The sequence below is a fragment of the Pristis pectinata genome, chromosome 29, assembly GCF_009764475.1.
Source record: "Pristis pectinata isolate sPriPec2 chromosome 29, sPriPec2.1.pri, whole genome shotgun sequence".
Taxonomy (NCBI): Eukaryota; Metazoa; Chordata; class Chondrichthyes; order Rhinopristiformes; family Pristidae; genus Pristis; species Pristis pectinata.
In genome coordinates, this window is record NC_067433.1 from 13,784,636 (window position 1) to 13,810,555 (window position 25,920).

Genomic DNA, 25,920 nt, shown 5'->3' on the forward strand with positions numbered 1-25,920 from the left:
TGAACTCTGCTGGATTCCTGAATTGTTTGGCCATGATGTTAACCTTCATATTTTGCAACCTAGTAGAAGCAAGACACCCACACGGTTGTTACCGGCACACCAAGTTTATTGGACAAAAGTTACATTAAGGGGGATACAGCATGGACAAAAAAAATCTCACGATCTAATTTTTCTCTATTACAATGGTGTGAGTATTTTATCTCCACTCAGACTGAGCCTGGAGCCCATCCCTGAACTCCACTTTCTGACCCACCATTCACTCTTCATTCTTGCTATGGGTTTGAAGGGCCATTGGTTACCTCACTCAATCATTTGACCAGAGGTTCCCTGATGTTTTAAACATTTAGCAATATCCATCAAAAAATTACCAGCACAGCCTTTTAACAAAAAAAATGCTGCTCTTTGGCCTTTAATACTCACTTCGCTTCCCATTCTAGAACTAAAACCAAAATATTAAAGCATCTCTTAATGGAAACTTGCCTAGATGGGAACTTGTGCAGCGTATTCCATTTCCATTACAGTTGCAGCATTAGGGTTTTGTTTTTTCAACATGCTGGCATCAGATTTTTGATGGACGGTTGAAGTAACCTTCAGCCAGTATCTGAACCTCAACAAGTTTTTCAGTCCATTTTTCAGAGGTGAGAGAAGTGGCTCATCCCAATTCTCTCTTCCTTCAGTAACGCTGCTGAAAGTTTGGCACATTTGTATCATTCCCATCTACCACTTTAGTACAGTACCCTGTTGGGTTAATGTAAAACATCACTTGCAAAACAGATGGCAGTAATTTTTCAACCTGTTGTCTTTTGTGATTGCAGAGAACCATCATTCAGAGATTGTATGAAAATGAGGGGTCACTGCATTCCCAGCCAGTTAGTACAAGCAGGTCAGAATTGGGTGCAAGGGTCAACTCACAGGCAGAGTGATGCATTATTTACAGTGTGTTAAATGAATACCATAATTTTTTTCAGCCTCCTTTCAACAGAATGACACTCAACAGACCGGTGATATGCAAAAGTGTAAATGGTGAAAGACCCTGGCCAGCACACTGACTTTTTTTGGGGGTAGTTTATTTTAATTCAATTGTTGAGAGCATTTACCGTCCATCAGTAATTATCCTTGGCTTGCTGGACAACATCAGGGGCCAGTTAATACAATGCAATGGGTTTATAACTGCAACTAAAGGATATTACCTTACCCAGTAGTGACTCGGGTGGGCTTTTAATGGCAGTCTGGTTTTGTGACCATTCTGTGCAGTTTGAATAGTTTTATTCAACTTGTTCATCCTAGATTTACTTAGTGAAGCAAATTTAAACTTGCCTGCTTCCACGCTGGGATTTGAACTCCGATACCATGCCTCAAAATGTACAGCTTTGCTACTACTTCCATGGGTAAGAAAGCATTTGTGAGATTGGTAGTGTATTCTTATGTGTCTTCTATTTCAAATGCCAGGGTCAGTCACACTTGTGGAAAAGTTGAACCTTGCACATTGTCACCAGTCTGGGTTATATCAGTCTTAATGAGCTAACAAAATTGTCTATTTTTTAATTAAATCATAGTTTTTTTTTGTTGAATGTGAAAGTAAGGCGGTCGTTCAAAAACTCTAAGAAACTTTAAAACAGAACAAACAGGCAGTAAGACAATTAACAAGCACAGCTTGATAAACATGCCACAAACAAGTAACTTCTGTACAATAATTTACTAAACCCACCCCTCAAAAATAAAAAAAAAACAAACCCTACACTAGATTTCAAATGCTTCAACTGGGTAAATACTGAGTATGTAGTGAAATAAACATCCAACAGATACCACACAACCCTAGCTCTTCTATCATTATGTCCACCTTGTGATTTTTTTTTTCCTTGGGTTACAATGTACTTGCAACTTCTACACCCTCCATAACCTCCACAGCATCAATGTGCAAAGAAAATCCTGCAGATTATTTTCAATGTTGCATGGAGGCTTGTCTCTTGCATTCTTCTGTCCAGTACTTTAATTAAGAGTACCTGCCCATTCTTTACATATTCTCATCAATATTTGGAGTACAATTTGCCGGGAAGTTCCAAGCTGCAATGGTAGAACTGTGTCTGGCCTCCTGTTGTAAAATAGTGGTTATGATTTGAGATCTGTAACCCAGATGATATAAATGCAAGGTCCACTAGAGCAACTTATTAAATGGAACTCAATAAATCTGATAATTTTTGGCCATTTGCCAGAATAACCATAAGCTTCAGAATGGTAAAACTGACTGCTTCAATGATGTACTTAAAGGCAACCTGCCATTGCTACCTAGTGATGTCTGTTCCTTCACAAAGTGGGAATCTGCTTCAAAGAGAAATGTCTTTGCCCGCTAAGCCAAAAAGAGACGGCATAGAAATGAAAACGATAGAAAACCTGACCAGTGGCAGCTCTCCCACATGAAGACACCTGCAATTTCTGGTGACTGATATGTGGTTCTAGGATCTAATTACGGAGTCACCTCAAGATCCATCAATGAACCGTGGTAGCTAGTGATCATCCTCCCATGGAGGAAGCACATGTTCTCTGTCCTTGATGCCCTCCGATGAGCCTGGCAAGCCGTTCGGGTGTCACAGCAAGTAGAGATAGGGACATTGCCACCACACCTCGAGAGAAGGTTACGCCAACTCAGCTTAATCTTACTTAGCCACAACTCTATGTTAACTGATGGAACTTCCTTTAAAATGGAAAATATTCATTAAAAAACATAAAATATTACAATACTTTGAGTCGTGTCATGGCCAGGTGAGTCTGGTATCCCATCACTATCACTCAAGACTGGGGAAAAGTGCAGGTTTTTCACCAATTGATTAGCTTTTTCAGAGTTGGCACAGGCAGGAAATTGATCGAATGGCCTGCACCCTATTATTTTACCACTCACCAGCTCTGGAGGAAAAAAAATCAACATGCCTCTCACAATGTCAGTTATATCATTCTGCATTATCCTACCTAGTACTGTCATTCCCTAACCTTACTAAAGGTTTCAACATATTCCAGCTTATTTCTATGAACGTTCCAATTTCCCTGAAAAAATCCAAATACTTTTAGAAAACTTGAAAACCCAAAAACTGGATCTACTGTTTCCACAACTACAGACAGTATCAAATCATATCCACTGTGTGTTTATATAAAAAAAAGTTCTTCCTTGGATTTTTTGCCCATCATTTTAAATTGTGCCCTTGTTCCTTGAACTATCTGGTTATGGGAATTTCTCTGTTTACCCCATTGAAGCCCATCATCATCTTGTGCACCTCTTTAAAATCTCAACTTTTTTTCGCTCCTAAGAACCCTAGTTTCTCCAGTCTAACCGTGTATCTGAAATCCCAAATCCTTCACACTATTCCAGTTAATATATTCTCCATCTTCTCAAAGACCACATTCTAATAGTCAGAAAACCAGACATGAATACAGTACTCTTTGAGCTTACAAAACTACTCCATAACCTTGTGCTTTTGCATTTATGAAGCCCGGGATCCCAAATGCTTTACAAACAGTACACTCAGCATTCCCTGCCACGTTCAAAGTTTTATCCACTTACACGTCTAAGTTTCTCTGTTCCTAAACATCCTTTAGAATTGTGCCGTTTAATCTATATTCACTCTCCTTGTCCTTCTGCCGAAATGGTATCGGATATACTAGTGGAGCGAGAGAGATGTTGAGGACTAGCTGGTGTATTTTACTTCTGCAAAAGAAAATGGCTAGTGCAGTACTGGTATGTACCGAAAGGTGTCACAAACGCACACAAAGTCTGCCAATATTCAGGGAAGCACATCCTTCTCTCATTAATTTATGAACGTTTTCAAACTGGGCCCGGGCAGTCGAAATAATCTTGTTCCAGGTTTGTGACATCCAGCAGTGGATGCAAAAAAAACCCTAGAAAAGAAAAAGCTTTATTTCTGATTACACTATAGATCTGCCAACCTATCATTTTACTTAACAGCAAAACAGTAACCAGAGGCACTCCAGCCCACACAACCACTCATAAAGCCAGCGAAAGAGGCAGCTGTTCTAAAGGAAAGCTGCTTTTCGGATTAAAATTGCTCAGCAAGCAGTTTACAATTTGTGGCAATGGGGAAGTGTTATTTCAAGGACAGATGTTTCTGAGTCAGGTTTACAGTACTCTATAATATGTCTAAATAAATGAAAGGTTCTTTTGTTTCTGTGCCTGCAGTTACTTTGCTAAATACAACATTCAATGCTCCAAACTGTTAAAGTATCTGAAAAAAAATGTGTAAAAAATCTTGGAAGTCTGCAGATAGTTGATGGGGTTTCCAACTGTCCAGATTTGATTTCCTGGAGGTGACAGTAAGTAATTCCAGGAGAAAAATCAGTAGAGCATTTAAAAAAAAGATTTCATTAGTTATACAAGTACCGGAGAGGAGGGAGATAAGGTTGTTTGGCTGGTGAGGCATGCCGGAGGTGCCATGATGTGAAAATACCTAACATTAAATTGCAGCTCCCACAATTATATATGAGTTTCCGCCAGGTGCTCCAGTTTCCTCCCGCATCCCAAAGATGTGTGGGTTGGGAGGTTAATTGTCCAATTTGCATTGTCCCCAGTGTGTAGGGGAATGGTAGAATGTGGGGAGAATAAAACGGGATTAGTGTAGGATTGGTGGTTGATGGGAAGCATGGACACGATGGGCTGAAGGGCCTGTTTCAGGCTCTACCTATCACTCTGTAAGCTCAGTGGTATTGAATATTTCAACTGAAAAGGAGGACCTAAATGTACAGAAAGGTGTTGAACATAATGGTTCAATCAGTGCAACACACATGTAGTCGATTTCCTCCGGGTGCTCCGGTTTCCTCCCACATTCCAAAGACGTACGGGTTAGGAAGTTGTGGGCATGCTATGTTGGCGCCAGAAGCGTGGCGACACTTGCGGGCTGCCCCTAGAACACTACGCAAAGAGATGTATTTCACTGTGTGTTTTGATGGACATGTGACTAATGAAGAGATCTTAGTAAGCATGTACAGTACCTGGTGACTGAAACCAGGATTTATAGAATAGTAATAGTGAATGGAAAGCCTTGGGCCTTCAGCTCCCAGTGGTTTTCCTGTCATCTCTGTGGTGTGAATATACAGGCCTCCTCCAGGGCCAGGAGGAACGTTTCAACCTGGATTACAGTGGCAACAATTGCCAAAGTTTAAACTGACATTTGGAGTTAGCAATCCTCAATTAAAACCTGACATTTCTAGATCAATAGCTGTGCTTGCAGAATAAAGGTGTATTAAGTGAGCTGTGTTTATGCAGGCAATGTGTTCTGGAACCACACTGCTGTTTCTCACCAGTGGGATTGAGCTGATCTGACCATCTATTTTAAGACCATTGTACTGGGGAAGTATCGAGCAGACTTGGTGTAACTATTGTAGTGCAATCCATATGATCAGTTGACATTGCAATTGGGAGAGGTCACAGTCAAGGAGACTGTCTGTCAAATTACTTTATTCATTTTGGTCACTGTTTTATTCAATAAAGGGGAGTCAGTGCAACATTGCAGCATAAAAATGACTCCATTTGAGCCAACAATTTTCTTTGACCCACCAAGCTCATTCCAGCTCTTACTGGAGTAATCCAGTCAGTGGTAGACTGTCCAGATATTTGTTTCGGGGCAGGTGATATATAGTGTACCTTTTCTTATCAGCCCATAAGCTCCACTCCCACTTAAAAAGATTGAACAACTGCTCAGTAGTCAGGGATGCTGGACTTCTCCAGTATCTTGGAGAACAATCTACCCTGAACCCAAATTTGACCATGCAGGGTTGATGCCACATCCTCACCAATCCAAAGCTGGGATGAATAATATTGGAGAAAGAAACCTGTGCAGTGAACCTTCTGAGCTGGAGAGCCATTGCTCAGATGTACACTCTCTCGATCTCAGAGGCCTGGTTCCTGTACCACATGGAATCATTGCAGCTGAAGACTTACTGAGCTTCAATGGATGCTAGCAGCTACATAATGAGCATAAGAATAAACTTTACAATAAATAGACAACTGGTTGCCATAGTGAATGGAAAGCCTTGGGGGAAAAAATTGAGATCTTGGTGGTTTTCATGGGTGCCTCAAGGTTTGCAGGCCTTGAAGTAAAGTTGAAACCTTAGTTGCTGTGGCAACAATTGCTGTGGTTAATTTTGGTGTTGGCCATCCTCGATCAAAGCCTTGTGCTTCCAGATCAGTGGCTGTGCTCGTTGAATCAGGAAAAGGGGTTGGGTGTTGTGAATCCCAAGATCAGGCTGAAGTGAACATGTTCGCTCCAGACATGTCCCTCATGGACATCAATGTTTTGACTTTCCAATTTGCCATAATTTGTTAGCTTCAATCAAGGAGCACTTAACTCGTTGAATTAGCTGAATAACTTCAGCACTAACTGCTGAATATGGCCCCTGACTGATCCAAGGTCTACAGGCAAAATTCTTCTAGTTTAATCTTTAAAGTAGCTGGTTCCCTTTCCTATTCTTTTCAAATACAACTTTTAACTCTGATGCCAGGATTTCAAACAAAGAGTTACAGGACCTTAGTTCTGTGCACAGGGGGCACATTCCGGTAGAAGAAATCCAAGCTTTCCTAGCTTAGTCAAAGGCCTCCAGTGATTTACCCAAATTGAGGGTCTCACTGGCTATTGGATCTCCCACTCTTTGAGTCTGTGTATTCACACCAGAACTCAGACCTTGCAGATTGCCAATGCCAAATTGATGCAAGCATCTCCAGCATCAGGTACTCGGGTGTACTCCAATTGAAGCCTGTGGTCTGGAAGAATTAAGAGCGAATAGGCTTGAAAAGTTCTCCTGTATCCACCCTATTCATCAATCTCCCAGATCAGCTATGGCAGGAGAAAATTCAGAGAATAACTCAACCTTCCCTTTTTCCAAAGCTCAGTCCTTTTCAGTGACCCACACCAAAGGGCACAAGATTTGGGTACTTGGACAACTGGAGGTGATTCTTCACTGAGCAACATGGTTAAGGTTTGGCATGCACTCCTGATAGGGCAATAGCTTTCAAATAAGAGCAACACACAAGATGCAGCAGGTCAGGCAGCACCCGTTGGAGGGAGATGGACAGCCAATGTTTCCAGTTGAGACACTTCACCTGGTCTGCTGTGGAAGGGCACGTGATTGTTGCATCAGTGTCACACAAATCTTGTGTGTTGCTCCAGATTCTAGCATCTACAGTCTCTTGTGCCTCCAGCTTTCGAACAGGGATCAGATGTATGGAGAAAGAATGGGAAGATTAACTGGGCTTTGAGAGAGCCAGCACAGACTTAATGAGCTGAATAACCTCTTTCTCTGCTATTACTATTGTATGATTTTGATAGGTAGAAAGCTTTTCTTTCTGTCAGAGAATAGTTAATCAGTGGATGATATTAATACCAAGTCATGTTAGCCTGAACTGCATGGGTCTCTGGAGAAGGTGTTTGCCAGGCTTTTGAAATCGAGAGGAAGTTGAGAGATACAAGCTTGGCTCTGGACCAAGAGTAGGGCTGCAGACTCGAGCTAAAACATAGGAAGCTATAGAAGTTCATGTGTAGGATTGAACGGGAGAGGTTACTGAGTCAACATTGAGGCCAGAGAAGGAATTAGCTCATTGTCCATGTGGCTTGACCTTGCATTTTCAATGGTCTCCAACTGTTATTTGCCTCTTATGTTGGCACCTTTATCATTCTAATGAATTGGGCTTCAGCTGAACACAGACACTCACCTGGCAACATTTAAACATCAAAAATATTCTAGATATTAGGAGAGGTGGGCAGCTTTCTAGCTCGAACTGTTGCTTAGCATTGAGTCAGTGCATTACCCAAGTTCAATACAAAGGAAAGCTCTAAGGAATGGTGCGTTGCATAGGGGAGGAACAAAATTAAGTGATCCAGACAACATCTGACCTAACTGTGTGTTAGATATCAAAATGGGCTGAAAATGTGCATCAGTGATTTTCACTTTCTTCAAAATTCTTCATCACTGCCTCGTTTTGCAGTGGATATTTGTTTCCACTGATCCAGCTGCCAGCTGGAGCCGTGTGTGAACTTTTTCTTTTGGCCAACTACCCATGGATGTGGCACTGCTGTAGTGGGAGAGCACTGTTGAAAGGGTGCTGCACAGTTCTTGGTGCGCAGTGCAACTTATCCTGAGGGTCGCAAACTGAGGAGATTGTATTGGTCTCAATATGGGTCCAATAGTTGGAACTGAGATTATGGGGTAAAATTGCCCTCTCCTTGTCCCACAGAAAGCAGTAATAACAAATTGGCAGTCAACAGAAAAGAAGCAGGTAGCAGGACCCATTTAATGGCCCAAAACTTTACAGAGCTTTGGCCGGGATATTGGAAGAGGCACTCATTGTGAGTCAGCGGGTTCATGATTTCTGCACCTGTTTACTGCAGCACGAAAGTAACTGCATGGTCAGATGTTGGTACATCTGATCTCTTACTCCATTGAGTCAGGGGTGGCTCCAGATCATCCAGACCTGAGCGACCGGATACACTTCATATCCAGTCACTTTGCACTGATTGTGACTGACACATCCAGCCCAGCACCAGTCAACCAGGTCATTTCCTGGGAAAGGTGATTTTTCTTTTCCTTTTACTTTAAAGAAAATACCATTTCTAAATAATTTACACCAGAAATTTTAATTTTATTGGTTAATTTTAATGTTCTTTGCTAATTTTAAACTTTTGTAATATTTCAATGTTTTTAAACGTCTCTGATCGGAGACATTTAGAAACTGGTGAGAAGGCCTCTGACAGCTGTCATATGGTCATCAGAGTGGTCTGGAGGTGGGACCTCAGCATCTGCTGCCTGCCAGTGGCAGTGAGGTCACAATGTTGGCTAGAGAGCGACCACAGGAATAGTGTGGGAGGGTTCTGAACTTGAGGCAGGGTCCAGGTCAAGCATGATGCAGCCTATTACTGCCCATCCAACAACCCTGATATTATTCAATTTCACACCTGAAAACTACAGCAACGCACAGCCTTGCCCTGTCTCTACCCTTACCACATTCTATCCCTTGCTCCAACTTCACTCACGCCATCCCCCCCGTCCCAATCTCGCTCACTCTCCCTCCCTCACTCAGCCATTCACACACTCGCTCACAGTCCCTCACAACTTCAGCCTCTCCTTCATCCATAATGCAGCTTTGAAGAACAAGTCCTCTGGAATCACTCTACCTCAGTGCCAATCTTGGCCATTCGCGGGAATTGGAGTAGGTGGAGACTATTTACATAGTATCTGTCATCTTGAAGTGGCCGTGGATTACATCCCAAATATGATCTTCACTCTGTGTGTGTGTGTGTGTGTGTGTGTGTGTGTGTGTGTGTGTGTGTGTATGTGTGTGTGTGTCAGGATACATATGCTAGATTAGAACTGCTCCATCTCAATGCCAGCATTTCAGCCTTCTCAATGCCTCCCTGTGTAATCAGGTTGTCCTGAAGTAAAACCATTTCTGACTGTGCTTGGAATACCTTTCCATGCAGATGAACTGCACCATCCTTCCCAACTTACTGCCCACATTTCTTGAAGACACTGCAGTCCTCCCTCCTCCCATACTTTACCCAAGAGACTGCTCTCTACTTTGGCCTCTGACAGTGAGTGTAAGCCTCCCATTCAACTGTTGAAGCGTTACTGAAACGGCATTGACTGAAAAAGTTCAGATGTCTGGGGTAAAATGGGGATAGAGCCCAGGACCCTACTAATGTGTGAGATTCAATAGGTCACCAGGCTCTGGATTTACCCACTGGCACCAATTTATGAGGTTAATAGTTTGATCAAGAATTACTTTCCTAGAAAGTTGCACACATCTGATATAATTGTGCCTCAGTGTTCTTTCTTGAGTTGTAACACAAACTAAAAGAACACTACTGCCTAACGAGCCTGATTTCTTGCTGCTTTAATGGAGAAGCTCTGGCTTACAGTGATTATGTTATCTATATGATTGCATTGTGGATACTGCTCCCATGTCTTCTGCTGTTATGAGAGATTCCTCTTATTCAGCCTTTCTATCAATGCCAACATTTCCTGCCTCTCAGTTCAATCAGTGCATCTACATTCATTGCTCTCTGGTTTCCTGTTATTCCCAAACCATAATGATCGCTTCCTCCTTACTGCATGAGCACCGCACCGAAATCAATGAACTGTCTCTGCTTTGACTAATTCCTTCCCAAAATGTCAATGATAGAAAACAATTCTCTTTCTAAGCCTTTCCCTACAAGGTTTCTAAATCCCACATGGTGTCAGCCAATCATTTTAACTCATCACCTCCTGCACGAAGCAGCTTTGATCAATCAATTCAGCAACATTTTGAGGGTTTTCAACTAATTCCCCGGTCCTCTTGATTAAAGAACAGACCTGAAGGTTTGATGGGCAGAAGTTCCACCCATACCCACACTTATAAACTGGATCACTCCAAACCGTTCACAAAATGCAGCATCTCACACCAATGGAGATGCTGACCATAGAATTCTGAATTCCACTTTCAGTTCTGTCTTAATCCCTTTGGAAACTTTTACAGGTCATGCCTGTGACGCATGCAATTGCAGGTCGAAGTGCTACCCCGTGAGGAAGATAAGGTGCATGTTAATTTATAACAAGCACAGTAGACCTACTTCTTCAACACTGCCGTTACTGGCGAGGCCTGGCATTAACAGGAAATAAAAGCATATAGGAACATCTGCTTAAAAACAACTCAAATGATTCCAGATGTCAGTGGAAAGCTCTTTGAGAATAGTAAATTTTATAATCCGCTCTTTGGTTAAAAAAAAGTTTACGCAACTTATGCTGCTCTCAACGAAATGAGAACCACATAATGTGCAGTACAAGGCAGGGAGGTGCTTTGTCAATAAGCTGATGTCAAGCAAATGGAGTTCCTTTATCACCCTGAACAGTATTCTAGGCTGAGAAAACAGTTTGAGGAGTTTTCTTGGCAGGGTTCAAGGGTACTTATTATTTATTAAGGGTTTTTTTCTGCATCTTACGCAAGGTCACAATATCAGCCTAAGGGCTTTTCTGAAGTTTGTAGGTGGCAGTTTTTATGACCAAACAGAACATGCTTAGCAGGTCCAGCAGCATCTGTGGAGCAAGAAATAAAGTTTCATATCAACAGCCATCTGTGTCGATGCTGCTTAACTTACTGAGCATGCCCAGTATTTCCTGTATTTAGTTCAGATTTCCAGAATCTGTAGGACTTTTCTTTTGTATCAGTTTGTTATCTCTTCAGTTGTGTGCATTGACAGTCTAAAGCCTTTTAACTCTGCTCAGGAGAGACTGAGTTATCAGTCTCTCTCACCAGCCTGCAAAGGTTATTGATAGAAATGCAGATTAATATGCTGTTTTTTTAATGAACAGAAAATGCAGAGAGTGCAGGGCAGGCAGCATCTGTAAAAAGAGTTGATGCTTCTAATGAAAGGTCATCGACCTGAAATGTCAGCTCTGTTTCTCTCACCAAAGACGCTGCCTGGTCTGCTGAGTATTTCCAGCATTTTCTGTTCCTGTTTCCGATTCCTTGATGATTCTGTCATACATGGACGGGCATGGATGGGAGAGGGACAGTGTTGTAGATGTCGAGAGTAGAGCAGATTGGGAAGAGACTGTAGTGAGAGCTGACCAAGGCAGCAATTTTTATTAAGGGCTGGGCAGAGTGGAGCTTTACTACATTCACAACTCAAGGAAAGCACGTAGGTGCGATCACTGTGAAGGATGCTTCCTTGTCCCAAACACTATAGGAGCCAGACAGCCTCTGAACTAAATCTTTCCACACCTTTTATTTTGGTTTAGTTTCCCCATCACATAAGCTGCAGATGGACCTCCAATGGTCTTTTCCTCAAGGCATCCATACTTAAGGCTTCTCACCCTATCCCTCAACCTTAGATTGCAGATTAGGTGCAGTATAGTTGAATGCTCCAGCAGTCATATCTTATCCACTTTTACTGTACTCATTGGAGGCACATTTTGGCTGAGTCAAGGCATAAATCCCTCATTGCTTCATGATCCCTTCTGCCCTAGGGTTGGGGCCATCGGGGCAACTTGCTCCCAGGCATCCATCGACAGAGGAGTAAGGTGGTATCTGGGGCAGCAGCTGAACTCAGTGGAGAGCGGGTATCGAGCCTGCGTCCCACCACTCCAGTGACAGTGTCATCGGTGCTTGCACTTGATCGTGGCCTGGGTAAGGAAACTTCATTCAAGGCATTCTTCACACTGCCATTTACAACTAAAGTGGAAAACCATCACTTCAGTTTTCCAAATGTTACCAAGCATGAGAAACAGATCAAGTTAGCAGGAATTAACTGTTGACTGACTGGGTTCAAGGTCAACATAGACAACACTGCGAGGAGGTCAGAGCTGCCCTGTATTACCTTCCTGCTGTTAATAGTTTATTTTGTTTTGATAGCACGTCCGACCCTCTCTACTCCCCTCTGGGCTGTATGGATCCCACCCTAACATTTTCCAACCCTCATGGTGATGTTCCTTGACAGTCTGAAATTGGAGTAAGGGTGAGTGGGGAGGATGGGGTAGATGGAGTGAGGGGAAGAGCTCTAAGTGAGGCATGTGTTAGCTTCCCCTTGCCTGTAACACAGAGCTACCCACATTCCCCACCCAAATGACACCCTCCAACTTGTGACCCAGCCAAAGAAACACGACCCTGACAATGGTTGAAGTGGCAGGAAATGGTCCAATTCAAGGCCACAGCCAATCTGCTCCCTGTCTCCAACGTGCTATAAACAGTAAGGTAAATAACAGTACCTTCCACAAGGTGTGGCAAGAGGCTTATACCTTACATTAAGGGTAGCAGAATCAACAAGGAACATTGACAAATCCTGCTATACACCCTTATCTCAACAATCATTTTTTTTCAATAAATTGGTCAAAATTCAACACACAGAGAAACATGTTGTGTTGAATTTTCACACTCAGAATTGTTGCAGAAAAATAGTAAAATGTAATAGGATATATAAAATGGTAACTGCCAAATATCAATATATCACACATTTAAAAGCGACAATTGATCAAGTTGAAGACAATAAGGCCAACTTTAAATGGCACAAGTTCAAAGGATATTGCTGTGTAAATTGGAGTTTGTTTTGCTGCAAACACCCTCTACAAACTGACCAAAGGGAAGCAGTCTTCTTCAGACCAGTAAGAAACTTTACACAGTACCTCTTTGGTGCCCTTCCCGTCTGTTGTCAAAATGAAGGGTTAACCACTCGAGTTGCCAAGTTTAGAAGGAAGGGCGCGGGGGTGGGCGCGATGGGGGAGGAGCCCGCGTGGGTGGCGGTCCTGGCGGAGGCGGAGGCAAGGTGGAAGTTGGCGATGGAGTGGGCGACGGAGTTGTAGATTGGACAGGTGATGGCTCGGGCGACGGGGCAGGAGACGGAGGAAGACTGATGGTCGGACAATAGATGGGAGCCGGCCCACCATTTCGTATGTTGTTGTAGAAAGGATAACTGGGTGGTTTCCTGCTGGCCTTTACTCTGGTGAAATTAATGCAACGTCCCTGCAGGGAAAACAGAAAGAGCACTACTTAATCGATCTTTATTGACTAAATTCTTTGCATTACAATATATGCTAACAACAATATCATTCTGTCCAAGCTTAGAAATGAATTAAGCTAAAGTAACACAGAGAAAAGCCCATTCAGACAATTTACTCTGTCCAAAGTACAAGGTCCAGTTTTCTGACCTGTTCTGATCATTTTTCCACCCCAGTTCCACACCCCTTTTACATAGAGGAACAAAGGACTGCAGATGCTGGAATCTGGATGAAAAACACTATGATGCTGGAGGAACTCAGCAGGTCAGGCAGTATCCGTGGAGAAGAGCAGGCAGTCAATGTTTCAGGTCAGGACCCTTCTTCAGGACACCTGAAAATCTGAAGAAAGATCCTGACCGAAAACGTTGACCACCTGCTTTTCTCCACAGATGCTGCCTGACCTGCTGAGTTCGTCCAGTATCATAGTGTTTTTCACCCCTTTTACATTCTGGATTGGAAAAGAATAGAGGGACATGGGCCAAACACAGGAAATCTATCAGCAAGGATCTCCACTATTCAGGTCATGCCCTCTTCTCGCCACTACCATCAAGCAGGAGGTACAGAATCCCAGGTTCAGGAACAGCTACTTTCCTATGACTATCAGGTTCTTGAATCGACCTGCGCAGCCAAAACTCTGCCTCGGCAATGGAGCACTACAAACCTGTCTCCAATTGTGTCTTTTCTTTGCACTGTCTTATTTTGCACAGCCGTTTCTCCCTTTCTCTTCACTGTCTTCAATAAGATATCTTATCTTATAGAAGATAAGATACCTTTATTAGTCACATGTACATCGAAACACACAGTGAAATGCATCTTTTGTTTATTGTTCTGGGAGCAGCCCGCTAGTGTCGCCACACTTTCGTTGCCAACATAGCATGTCCACAACTTCCTAACCTGTACGCCTTTTGGAATGTGGGAGGAAACCAGAGCACCCGGAGGAAACCCACGCAGACACAGGGAGAACGTACAAACTCCTTACAGACAGTGGCCAGAGTCGAACCCAGGTCACTGGTGCTGTAAAGCGTTACGCTAACCGCTACACCACCGTGCCTGCCCATGGTATCTTCTGTCTTCTATAATTTATGTATAAATTATATTCTGTGTGTTGTCTGTACCTAAGTGCCTGTGATGCTACTGCAAGCAAGGTTTTCATTGTACCTGTACTCACTGTACTTGACGATAAATTCGACTTGACATGACTTGAAAATGGGTGAGGTATCTTAGTCGGCATGGACAAGTTAGGCTGAAGGACCTGTTTCCATGCTGCACAACTCTGTGGCTCTATGACTACAGCAGTTAGAGACTGATCTGTGTCTTAACTCCATATTTCCACCTTTTCTGCACACCTCTCATTTACTTTAAATAGAGGTAGACAGGAACACAGTATGATATAGTTATTGACTGTTCCTGTCTACTGCATATGGGAAGAGATTACGAGGTAGACAGAGACAAAAATTCAAGGATGTGCCCAAAGCCTCCCTGATTAAATGCAAGGTTGGGTTCATTAGCACAACAATTAGTGTTAATCAAGCATTCACAACATGCTCGGGATCATCAGTGTTGCTTGGCCTCACATCTCTCAACAATGCTCTGCATCATGTTTCCTGATGCCAACCGCCACACTGCATTCAAAGGGAGACAATTGAATTGTGCTACTGATGCACTTGCTCGAAAAGGAAGGAATCCTCACAGCCACAGGGCACAGGAACGCCTGCCAACCAGCTCACAGAATGGACAGGAAAGTTTGCAGGGTTGTGACATGAATGAAACTTGGTGAAATGCTGCTTCAGTGAGCCTAAGAATAAAATGGAATCACCAGCTCAGTGTTACAGTGTTATAAAGGACCTTCCATTTAGAAATCACCTCTCATGACCGCAACATGTCTCAAAGTGTTTCAAAGAATGCAGTCTGTAAGGGTGGTGGAAGCCAATTTAATAGGATAGCTAATTTCAGAAGGGAACTAGATGAGATCATGAATAGGAATATTTTTTTAAGGTCAATAAGGATTTTTATAATATAGGAAATTTTCATGCAGCGAGCTGTAATGATCAGGTAATTTGTGTTTAGTGATGCTGAGTGAAGCAGAAATATATACAGGAACATTAGATTAAACCTTGGGTTAGTGAGGGCAGTGGATCAGCATGACCATTGGGTAGTTGTGTTTTTTTGGGATGACTCTAACCATTGGATGCCCTTAATTTGGTCAATATAGCCTTCTGATGAAATGATTAGGAATCTAATGAAGGTCACACATTTATTTAATGAGATTGCAGAATTAAGGTATTAATTAGAACCATAGAAAACTACAGAACAGAAAACAGGCCATTCGGCCCTTCTAGTCTGTGCCGAAACATTATTCTGTTAGTCCCATTTACCTGCCCCCAGCCCATACCCCTCCAGACCTCTCTCGTCCATGTATCTATCCAATTTACTCTTAAAAGTTAAGAGCAAGCCCGCATTTACCACATCAGATGGTAGCCCGTCCCACACTCCCACCACGCTTTGAGTGAAGAAGTTCCCTCTAATGTTCCCCCAAACCTTTCCCCTTTCGCCCTAAAGCCATGTCCTCTCGTACTTATCTCTCCTAATCTAGGTGGAAAGAGCCTACTTGCATTAACTCTGTCTATGCCCCTCATCATTTTGTAAACCTCTATCATCAGTTCATCAGTTGTTGAGTTTGTACATGTTAAACTTTCACATAATTGAGACATGGACTCTGATACTATAGCTATGCTGAAATTGAAAGTGTTATCCAATGTGTTCCTTTCCTCTAGATCTGAAATTATTTCCTATTCAAGTATTTATCCACTTCCCTTTTGAAACTATATATCCTGTTGAATTGGCTTCCCACAACCTTGTGACCAGTGCAATGGTCATAAAAACTTGTTGTGCATTAAAATGTCTCTTCATCTCCCCTCTGCTTTGTTCGCTGAGTATCTTAAATCTTTGACCTTCAATTATGTCCCTTCTGCCAAAAGAAACAGTTACTTTTTCAACACTGTTCATAATTTTCAATACTTCTGTAAAATCCCTCCTTAACCTTACAGATTCCAGACAAACACAGCTTCTTCAGTTCTATCCACCCCTGTACCATTCCAGTAAATCTCTTCTCCAAGACTTTGACATCTTCCTAAAGTCTGCTACCTGGGTTTGGACACAATATTCCACTTAAACCTTTTCAAAATTGATAGAGTAGCTTCCCTGTTTCTGCACTCTGTTCAATCATTCATTTATAAAGCCATGACTTCTTTGTAGGGTTATCAGCTTCTGTCACCTTCAGAGATCTGTGCAGCTACATCCTTAGGTCTCTCTCTCCTAAACCCTGGCTAGAGTTATGCCAGTTAATATTGTTTCTTCTTATTCTTCCATTCAAAGTACAAAACTTCATAAATCTCTGCATTAAATTTCATCAGACTCACCTTTCTTTTTTCATTACCTTAGTACCTCTGAAGCTTTCCTCCTCACTACATATTCAAGTCTCAAATCATCTGCAAACTTTGAAATAATGGCCTGTAAAGTTGGGTCCAATTTGCAAGTATATTCCAAAATGAGTCACAGTCATAGTACTGATCCCTGGGAGACTGGTGTTTTATGTATAGTTCAGAAATCAGTCCTGATAATTGGATACAATGACATTATCATGTCTATTTGTGACATTAGCACCATATGTTGGTGTGCCTTGCTGATAGATCAGAATAATGTACACTCCTTTTTTCAGAAGCTCCTGGTGTGCTGTAAGTATTATTGTGGTTAGAAATTACAAGCACTCCCAGCAATATTTCAAGGATCACCCAAGATATATTTCAGATGCATTGTATTCCTCCAGTTGGAAAACAGCTCACCATCACTACTGTGTTATGTTCCCTGGTCAATTCATGCTATCATTGCCCCTTTAATTCCCTGAGCCTGTTTTGTGATATTTTATCAAATTAATTGAAAATCCATACACACAGCGTCAACCACAAAACCTTCAAGCTCTGAGCAGTTCTGAACCACAGGCCTTAGTTTTCACTTTGTGATTTAAAAATAGAAAAAAATCCTGATAAATCCCAGCTTCTCTTCTATTCTGCACCACTTGCTTTATGTTAGATTCCAGCAAAAGGTTCCAATTATTTGATGAGTAACATTATTGCAGAAACTCTTCCAATCTGGACCAATGAGGGTTAAACTCAGTAGAGTGCAGTACAGTTGGCTGCCACCCAATAGCTCTGTTCGTGCTGTGCTGGAGCTCGGGTTTTCAGTGAGACTCACTAGAGTGTATGTAGGCAGTGGTCAGACAGTAATTAAAGCAATACGATGGCTGCCTGCAGGCAGCGTGATGGGATGCTCAGCAGAAACAAATCTGCCAAATCAGCAAGAAAAGTTCTCTCCCTTTGTCTGAATGGTTTTAGGTCCTTGTGCACTGCGGGAACTGAATTCAACCTCACAATTTTAAGGTTTAGTACAACGTACGGTGTAGGAAATTCCCAAAAGTGGGAATTAACCCCTACAACCACCCCATTCTAACTGTACACGTGCTTATTTGACGGTTGGTTAGCTCAAGAGACCACCTTACTGCATCAAGCACAGCGACGGTGGTTCTGTCGTCATCCAATCAGAATGGCGCCAGATGTTTACATCCAACAGGGGGCTGAGGTTGCGCACAGTTGTCACGCTTTGGTGCCAGTAAAGGAATGTGCCTGAAGCTCTCTGCATGGAAGGCTCTCTCCCTGCACATCAGGATGCTCCACAAGCAACATGAGGCTCTTTTTAAAGCATTGCCTCAACATTTCCTCCTTTTTTTTAATGGTTATCTCTGCTTTTCAGCTTTGTGTGTGTGTCTGCTGTGGGAACTGGATCAAAGTCATGGCAACTTGGCAAACAGAGGGAGATCACTCAGACCACCGAACCCCTACTAACTCTTAGAAAAAACAATTATGTTTATTTCCACGTCCCTGCTTTTTGTCAGTAATTCTGAAAGTTCCTTAACCCAACACCAGTCCAACTCCCTGTAAAGCAATGTAAAAACAAGGCTTACACTGCCTTTTCTGGAAGACTGTTCCAGATGCCAGTAACTGAGCGAATAGTATGGTCTTCCTCTCTCCTCTATGTAGATTTTGAATCACTGATCTCTGGTTAATAATCCAGAGGGAACAGGCTTTGTCTGCCTACACTGTCACCACATTGAAGCTCTTTTGAGTTAAGTTACAACTTATTGGTATCCTTATGAAGGATACCTATCCTAACTTTCATGATATAACTGAAATCCATCATCCTTGGTTCAGGACATGGGGTGAAGAACAAGGATTAACCTAAAGTCAAAAACAGCAAGATGGGGTGCCAATGCACCAGAATGGCAAAGAAAGGCAGGACAAGGGGAAATACTATGAGGGATGTGAAGGCAAAGATAATTAAGCCAATTTTCTGGTATACAGAACTAAAAAGTAAATGGGAAGGGTGCTCAGGGAGAAGTCAGACATTGCATGACAGAAGGCAGAAGGTATAACATCCTGACTTTATGGAGTGCACAGGTAAATGGGTCAGTCAAGCCTTGGGTTGGTCTAGAGTAATTGCAACTGTGCAACTGTGGAGCCAAGACTGAATCATTGCAGGGTTCGAAGACAAAAGAAGAAACTCTTGTCAGGATCTGACAACATAGAACATAGAACATTACAGCACAGTACAGGCCCTTCGCCCCACAGTGTTGTGCCAATGTTTTACCCTTTTCTAAGATCTATCTAATCCTTCCCTCCCATGTAGCCCCCTATTTTTCTCTCATCCATGTGTCTATCTAAGAGTCTCTTAAATATCCCTAATGTATCTGCCCCCACAACCTCTGCCAGCAGTGCGTTCCATGCACCCACCACTCTCTGTGTAAAAAACTTACCCCTGACGTCCCCCTTATACCTTCCTCCAATCACCTTAAAATTATGTCCCCTCATGTTAGCCATTGTCGCACTGGGAAAAAGTCTCTGACTGTCCACTTAATCTATGCCTCTTATCATCTTGTACACCTCTATCAAGTCACCTCTCCTCCTCCTTCTCTCCAAAGAGAAAAGCCCTAGCTCACTCAATCTACCCATATGTACCTTAGTACTGCTGTCCTGAGGAAGCATTTGGCTGATTGATGGAGTCAAGGGCTCCATGCAATGTTTTTATGACATTTGGCAGATTGCAGCATGTATGAGGTAAAGATTGTTGATCCACATGTAGAATCTAACCAATTGCTCTCAGGTGGTACTACCAACAGGTAAAGAAGGGGAACTGAGGAGAGAGTCTACAGAGCTGACAAAGAGCATCATCGGTAAAAAAGCCACTGGAGACAATGGAATGTCTTCAGTTCAACAGGAATGAATAGAGCCAGGATCAAACAGTGCCATGGAAGTCATTGCACACATCACTGCTCATCAATCCAGTGTAGAGGTACCTTGTAACCGCTACAAGCTCGGAGTTTATATCTCCTCATACTTTACATGGGAATTCCTTTTGTGTCACTTATCCAAAGTATTCTTCTTCATCTTCAGTCTTTGCTCCCCAGGCCCAGCCCTGCACCTCACCTCCACCACTACACTGTGCAAACAATTCAGCTTGGCAATGCTTAATTGGAAGAAAGGCAATTCAACCAGTGAAAGTGGAATAGCCATGGTTTTTGACTGAATTACTGCTGATGATCTTCCCTTGGGGTAATTCGAAACTAGTAATAACTAGTTGGTTATTTGAAGTAGTCATTATATGGGCAGGCACAGTAGTGTAGTGGTTAGCGTAACGCTATTACAGCACCAGCGACCTGGGTTCAAATCTGGCCACTGTCTGCAAGGAGTTTGTACGTTCTCCCCGTGTCTGCGTGGGTTTCCTCTGGGTGCTCCAGTTTCTTCCCACATTCCAAAGATGTACGGGTTAGGAGTTGTGGGCATGCTATGTTGGCGCAGGAAGCGTGGCGACACTTGCGGGCTGCGCCCAGAACACTCTATGCAAAAGATGCATTTCACTGTTTGTTGGTACATGTGACTAATAAAGATATCTTATCTTATATAGAACTAAGACTCTAGGACTGGTGACCAAAGTATGAGTAGCAAAACTTATTGTAGTATATATGAGTGTACCTCCAGCAGCTGAGTGTATATGTGGTATGACCTTGATATACGATTGTTCCAGACACTGCCAATTAGCTTAAGAGTGGCTGCCTTCAATAAAAGAAGTTCTGTTGTTAGCTCTATCTAGTCTGAAAGATAGTGCTGGTAGCAACATCAAAGAGATTTTAGTCATTTGCCAAATACACTGTACAATTGTCCATTGAGGCATACATGAGGATAGGCCTTACACTCAAAATCTGCAAGACAAAGGTCCTCCACCAAGTTGCCCCTGCTGTACAACGCCACTCTCTGACAAGGAAAGATTGCAGTGAGACCCTGGAAAACGTGGCTTACTTCTCATATCTTGGGAGCCACTTCTCAGCAAAGGTAGAGATCAATGATGAAATTCACCATTGCCTTCAGTGTGCCAGGTAAGCCTTTAGTCAATTGAGGAAAAAGGTGTTTTATGACCATGACCCAGCACAAAACCTATGCACTACTGGGCAGCAGTGATCCCTGCTCTAGGCATCTGAGATCTGGACTGCCTACAGAATGCCTACAGAAAGATATAACCAATGCTGTCTCCACAAAGTCCTCCAAATTTACTGGAAGTCTAAGTAAATCAATGTCAGTGTTCTCTCCTGGGCCAACATCTCCAGGATTGAGGCCATAATTACAGTCGGTCGGGCCCATTCGACAGGCCACATCATTCATGTGCCTCATAGCAGACTCGTAAAATAGACCCTCTACTCTGGGCTTTGTCATGAAAACGGATTACCAGGCAAACAGGAGAGGATCGAAGGATATGTTCAAAGGCGCCTTGAAGAATTGCAATATCATCTGGGAATCCCTGGCCCATGCTCAAAGTGATGAAAGTGCATTGGGGAGGGTACTGAGTACCTGAAGGCCATGAATCAACTACCCTCATTAATATCACCTCACAAACTATCCACCCTCCTATCCAATCAGACACCACCAGCCCCATTTGTGGAAGAAAGTTCCCACGTTGACCTCACTGGTCACCTCATAACCCACAGAACTGGAACGAAAGCAAATCATCCTCAATCTCAAGGGATTCCTAAGAAGAGATAATTGTATTTGTCGTAGTTCTTAATTAAAGGTATTACTTTTTAAGTTTAAGTAGATTGTGCACGACTTACAGTGGGTTCAAAAATGGAGATAATTAAGGCACAATTATAGAGATGTTAAGTACAGTTGTAGAGAAATTTTTGTGATGAGTAGACAAAGAAACTGAATATTTAAATGTATAACTATGTTCACATATCTATAAATAATTAGTAAATTATATAATTTTAAACATGTAAATAGTTGTCTAATGGTAGCATTTCATGTATGTAAACAATTATGGTTTGAATGGGTTTAATATTTCCTTTCAAAGTACACATAGTATGAGTGTGAATGTACTTTTAAGGAGTAAGTGTGCGTGTGGGATTAACTTGACGTGTTGCTGTTCCAGACATTGTAAATTGTTGTCCTCACTAAAAGAACTTTCCATGGTTACCTCTATCTAGTTTGAATGATAGCGACACTAATGAAAGCCACAGACGCTGTACTTATGTTTGTGTAAAACTACTGCTGGGCCTCTGTTTGTGATGTATATAAATGACTTGGATGAAAATGTAGATGGGTGGGTTTGTAAGGTTGCAGATGACACAAAGACTGGTGGAGATGTGGATGGAGACAGCAGAATATAGATGAGTTACAGATATGGGCAGACAAATGGCAGATGGAGTTTAATCTGAGCAAGTTACCTTTTGGGAGGTCTAATGTAAGAAGAAATTATACGGTTAATGACAGGACACTTAATAGGATTGATGTACAGAGGGATCTTGGGGTCCAAGTCCATAGCTCACTGAAAGTGGCCACGCAAGTAGATAGGATGTTAGAGAAAGCATATAGTCTTGGCCAGGGCATTTGAATAAAAGAGTCAGGAAGTCATGTTGCAGCTATATAGAACTTTGGTTAGGCTGCAATTGGAGTGTTGTGTGCAATTCTGGTCACCTCATTACAGGAAGGACGTGGAGGCTTCGGAAAGGGTGTGGAAGAGGTTTAGCAGGATGCTGCCTGGATTAGAGGCTATAAGTAGAGGTTGGACAAACTTGTTTTCTCTAAAGCGTCGGTGGCTGAGGGGAGACCTGATAGAAGTTTATAAGATTATGAGAGGCATAGATAGGGTAGACAGTCAGAATCTTTCTCCCCCACGGTATAAATGCCATGTACTAGAGGACATGCATTTAAGGTGAAAGGGGGAAAGTTTAAAGGTGATGAGCAGGGCAAGTTTTTCACACAGAGAGTGGTGGGTGCCTGGAACGGGCTGCCGGGGAGTGATGGAAGTAGATACAATAGTGGTGTTTCAAAGACACTTTGATGTGCAGGGAATGGGCAGATATGGATCATGTACAAGCAGAAGAGATTTAGTTTTATTTGGCTTTGTTTTCAGCGCAGATATTGTGGACTAAAAGGGCCCGCTCCTGTGCCATACTGTTCAATACCTGAGAAACAGGTGCAGAAGGAAATATGCCAAGAAATTTGGTCAGAGAGTTCAATTTTGGAATGGCTCAGAGTAGGAAAGAGAGCTAGTCAAGTAGATAGGTCTCTGGAAGGAATTCCAGATTCAAGGCCTTAGCAGCTGAAGGCACAGCTGCCAACATCGAAGCAATTCCATCCAGGAAAGATCAAGAGGGCAGAACTGGAGAAGTGCAGATTTGTAGGAGGGTTAAAGGACTGGTGGAGATTACAAAGAGAAGGATGAGGCTATGAAAGCATTTTCAAGATAAGGATGAGTTTTAAAATTAAGCCTTTGCTTAAGCGGGAGCAAATGTGCATCAGTGATCAAGGATCGGAGAATGGCACTTGTTGGGAGCAGAGCTTTAGGACACCTCAAGTTTAAACTGAAGCAACTCAGGCAAGAATGAACCGATATAATCATGATTAGAGGTAACAACAGCATGGACAAATGTTTCAGCTGCAGATGCACTCAGGCAGGGGAAGGTTTGGGTTATATTATGGAGATGGAAGAGTGTATTCTTAGTGTTGCCAAGGATATGTCGTCCAAACTTTGAGGCAAACATGACGCCAAGTTTGCAAACAGCAAACTGAAGATATTCTGTGAAACAGTAACAAAGTTACCAAATTAAAATTAAAAAAAAACTGCAAACTTCACAGGAATAAGGAAAAAGAAACAATTTGAATTGAACAGTTTGAACAAATTGAACAATTTGAATTCAGCAAAGAAAACTGAATTGCTTTTCAGAATGGAGACTTAGAAATGACAAAATGTGAACACGAGCTTCTGAAATTCCAATCTTAATGGGGATGTTAATCCATTTAAACATTTCGTCCCAAAGGAAAATGCAATAAACAAGAGATGAATCTCAAAATCTAATCACAGGGGAAAGGATGTTATTCAAACTTATAAAACGTGAAGGCAAAGCCAAATTACAATTGCAAAATAAAACAGAAAAGTATGAAATTACATCAAAGTAGTGAAGGGTAAAATTAAAATGGCATTGGGATAAATTTAAGTCGCATAAAGACTGAGAGGATTGGAATGATTTTCCAGACAAGATAATGTACAAAAGGTGATGTGTGTTCAAATTCATCAGATGACAGAAATCAAGAAACAAAAATAGAACATGATGGAAACACTCAGCAGGTCAGGCAGCATCTGTGGAGAGAGAAACAGTTAATGTTTCAGGTCTTGGACCCTTCCATAGATACTGCCTGACCTACTGAGTGTTTCCAGCATTTTCTGTTTTTATTTTTAATTTCCAGCATCTTCAGTTTTTTGTTTGATTGACAGAAAGCTAGAGTAGGGGGAGTGGTGAGTGTAATTTGCATTCTTTTCATTGTTATGCTCTAAAGCAAGTGAAACATCTTTGTCATCTTTCTCTTCAGGGCTTCCTCTGAAAATATATTATGCATCCCTGGATCAGGTTATTGTGCCAGAAGGTTGAACAATGCTCTCATTCTCGATCATCTGGAAAATGTATCTTTGTTGAAATGTTTTTAAGCTAGCTTTGCCACAATCAGTCTCTCTTTCATGGTCAGCTCCTCTGAGACTGAAGTCTGATTATATTTTCTTCCCTCCCTCATCTCTCTCTCTCCACCCTCCAACCCTTCCTTATTCAACTCCCCTTACATCCTATTCACCTCCCTATCCTGCACAATCATTTCACACACACACACACCCTCTACTCATTGAGACAAAATAGTTAGTCAAGAGAAGCCCATTGGCTGCAATGTCTGATTCCTGAGTGGACGTACTGACAGCCTAGTCTTGACTCCTCCCAACATTTCCCAGAAGACAAGGTTGTTAATCTCAGCCATCTGGTCTGTGGGAGGACCCCGGCTTGACCTATATCCCCATGGTAAGAGTCAATGGAGGACAGCAAGTCCTTGCCTTTCAGAGTATCATGGACTTGGACGATCCTCAAAACAAGGGGTGATACTGTGAAAGTTGAAAGGGGCGGTAAATTGAGAGCACAAAATGTGAAGGAATTGAAAGATTTCAGGACCATCAGTCACAACTGTCCACCACTTCTCAAAGGATAAAACCAGATGTCAACCAGAAAACTTCCATAACAACAATACTTAGTTTGGCAAGAATACAAATTTTCTACCCCATTTCCTTCCAAAAATTCCTAGTTCACAAAAAAAAGCATAGACTGTCCATGCTGTTTTGCTGACAGCTGCTTCATGTCCTCATTTGTCTATCTTATTCCAATACTTTCTTTTTCTCACTTTTAAAAAAAAATTGTGTCAGGATCTAGGGATCACCGGCAAGGCCACCATTTATTCCTCATCCCTAAATGCCTTTGAGAAGGTGGTGGTGAGTTGCCTTCTTGAACAGGAGTAGCTCTTCTGGTAAAGATGCACCCACAGTGCTCCTGGGGACGGAGTTCCAGCGATGTATTTCCCAATGAGCAGGGTGTGTGACATGGAGCAGAATCTGTGTCACCATGTGACTGATACACTTGTCCTTTTTGATGGTAAATGTCGCAGGTTTGGAAGGTGCCATCAGAGTGGTCCAGGTGAGAAAGTGCAATGCACTTTGCAGATGTATATACTACAGCCACTGTACACTGATAATGGAGGGATTGAATGTTTAGGATGATTGATGGGGAGCCAATCAAGCAGGCTACTTTGTCTTGGATGGTATCAAGCATCCAAGTTTTTGGAGCTATACTCCTCTAGGCAAATCGGGAGGTATTCCATCACATTCCTGATGTGCCTCGTAAATTGTAGAAAAGCTTTGGGTTGTTGAGAGATAAATAACTAGCCACAGAATACTCATCTTCTGGCCTGCTCATAGCCACGGTGT

The 25,920-nt window shown here is 42.3% G+C and overlaps 1 protein-coding gene across 1 annotated transcript in view; it reads right to left on the bottom strand.

Moving 5' to 3' along the window:
• Positions 1-98: 98 nt before the first annotated feature.
• LOC127584212 (anthrax toxin receptor 1-like) overlaps positions 99-25,920 on the bottom strand; it is a 170,313-nt gene continuing 144,491 nt past the window's right edge. Inside the window, exon 18 of the mRNA XM_052040818.1 lies at positions 99-13,489. Within this exon, the coding sequence (XP_051896778.1) occupies positions 13,214-13,489 (276 nt within the window). The 3' untranslated portion in view covers positions 99-13,213. The remainder of the gene's footprint in view (positions 13,490-25,920) is intronic.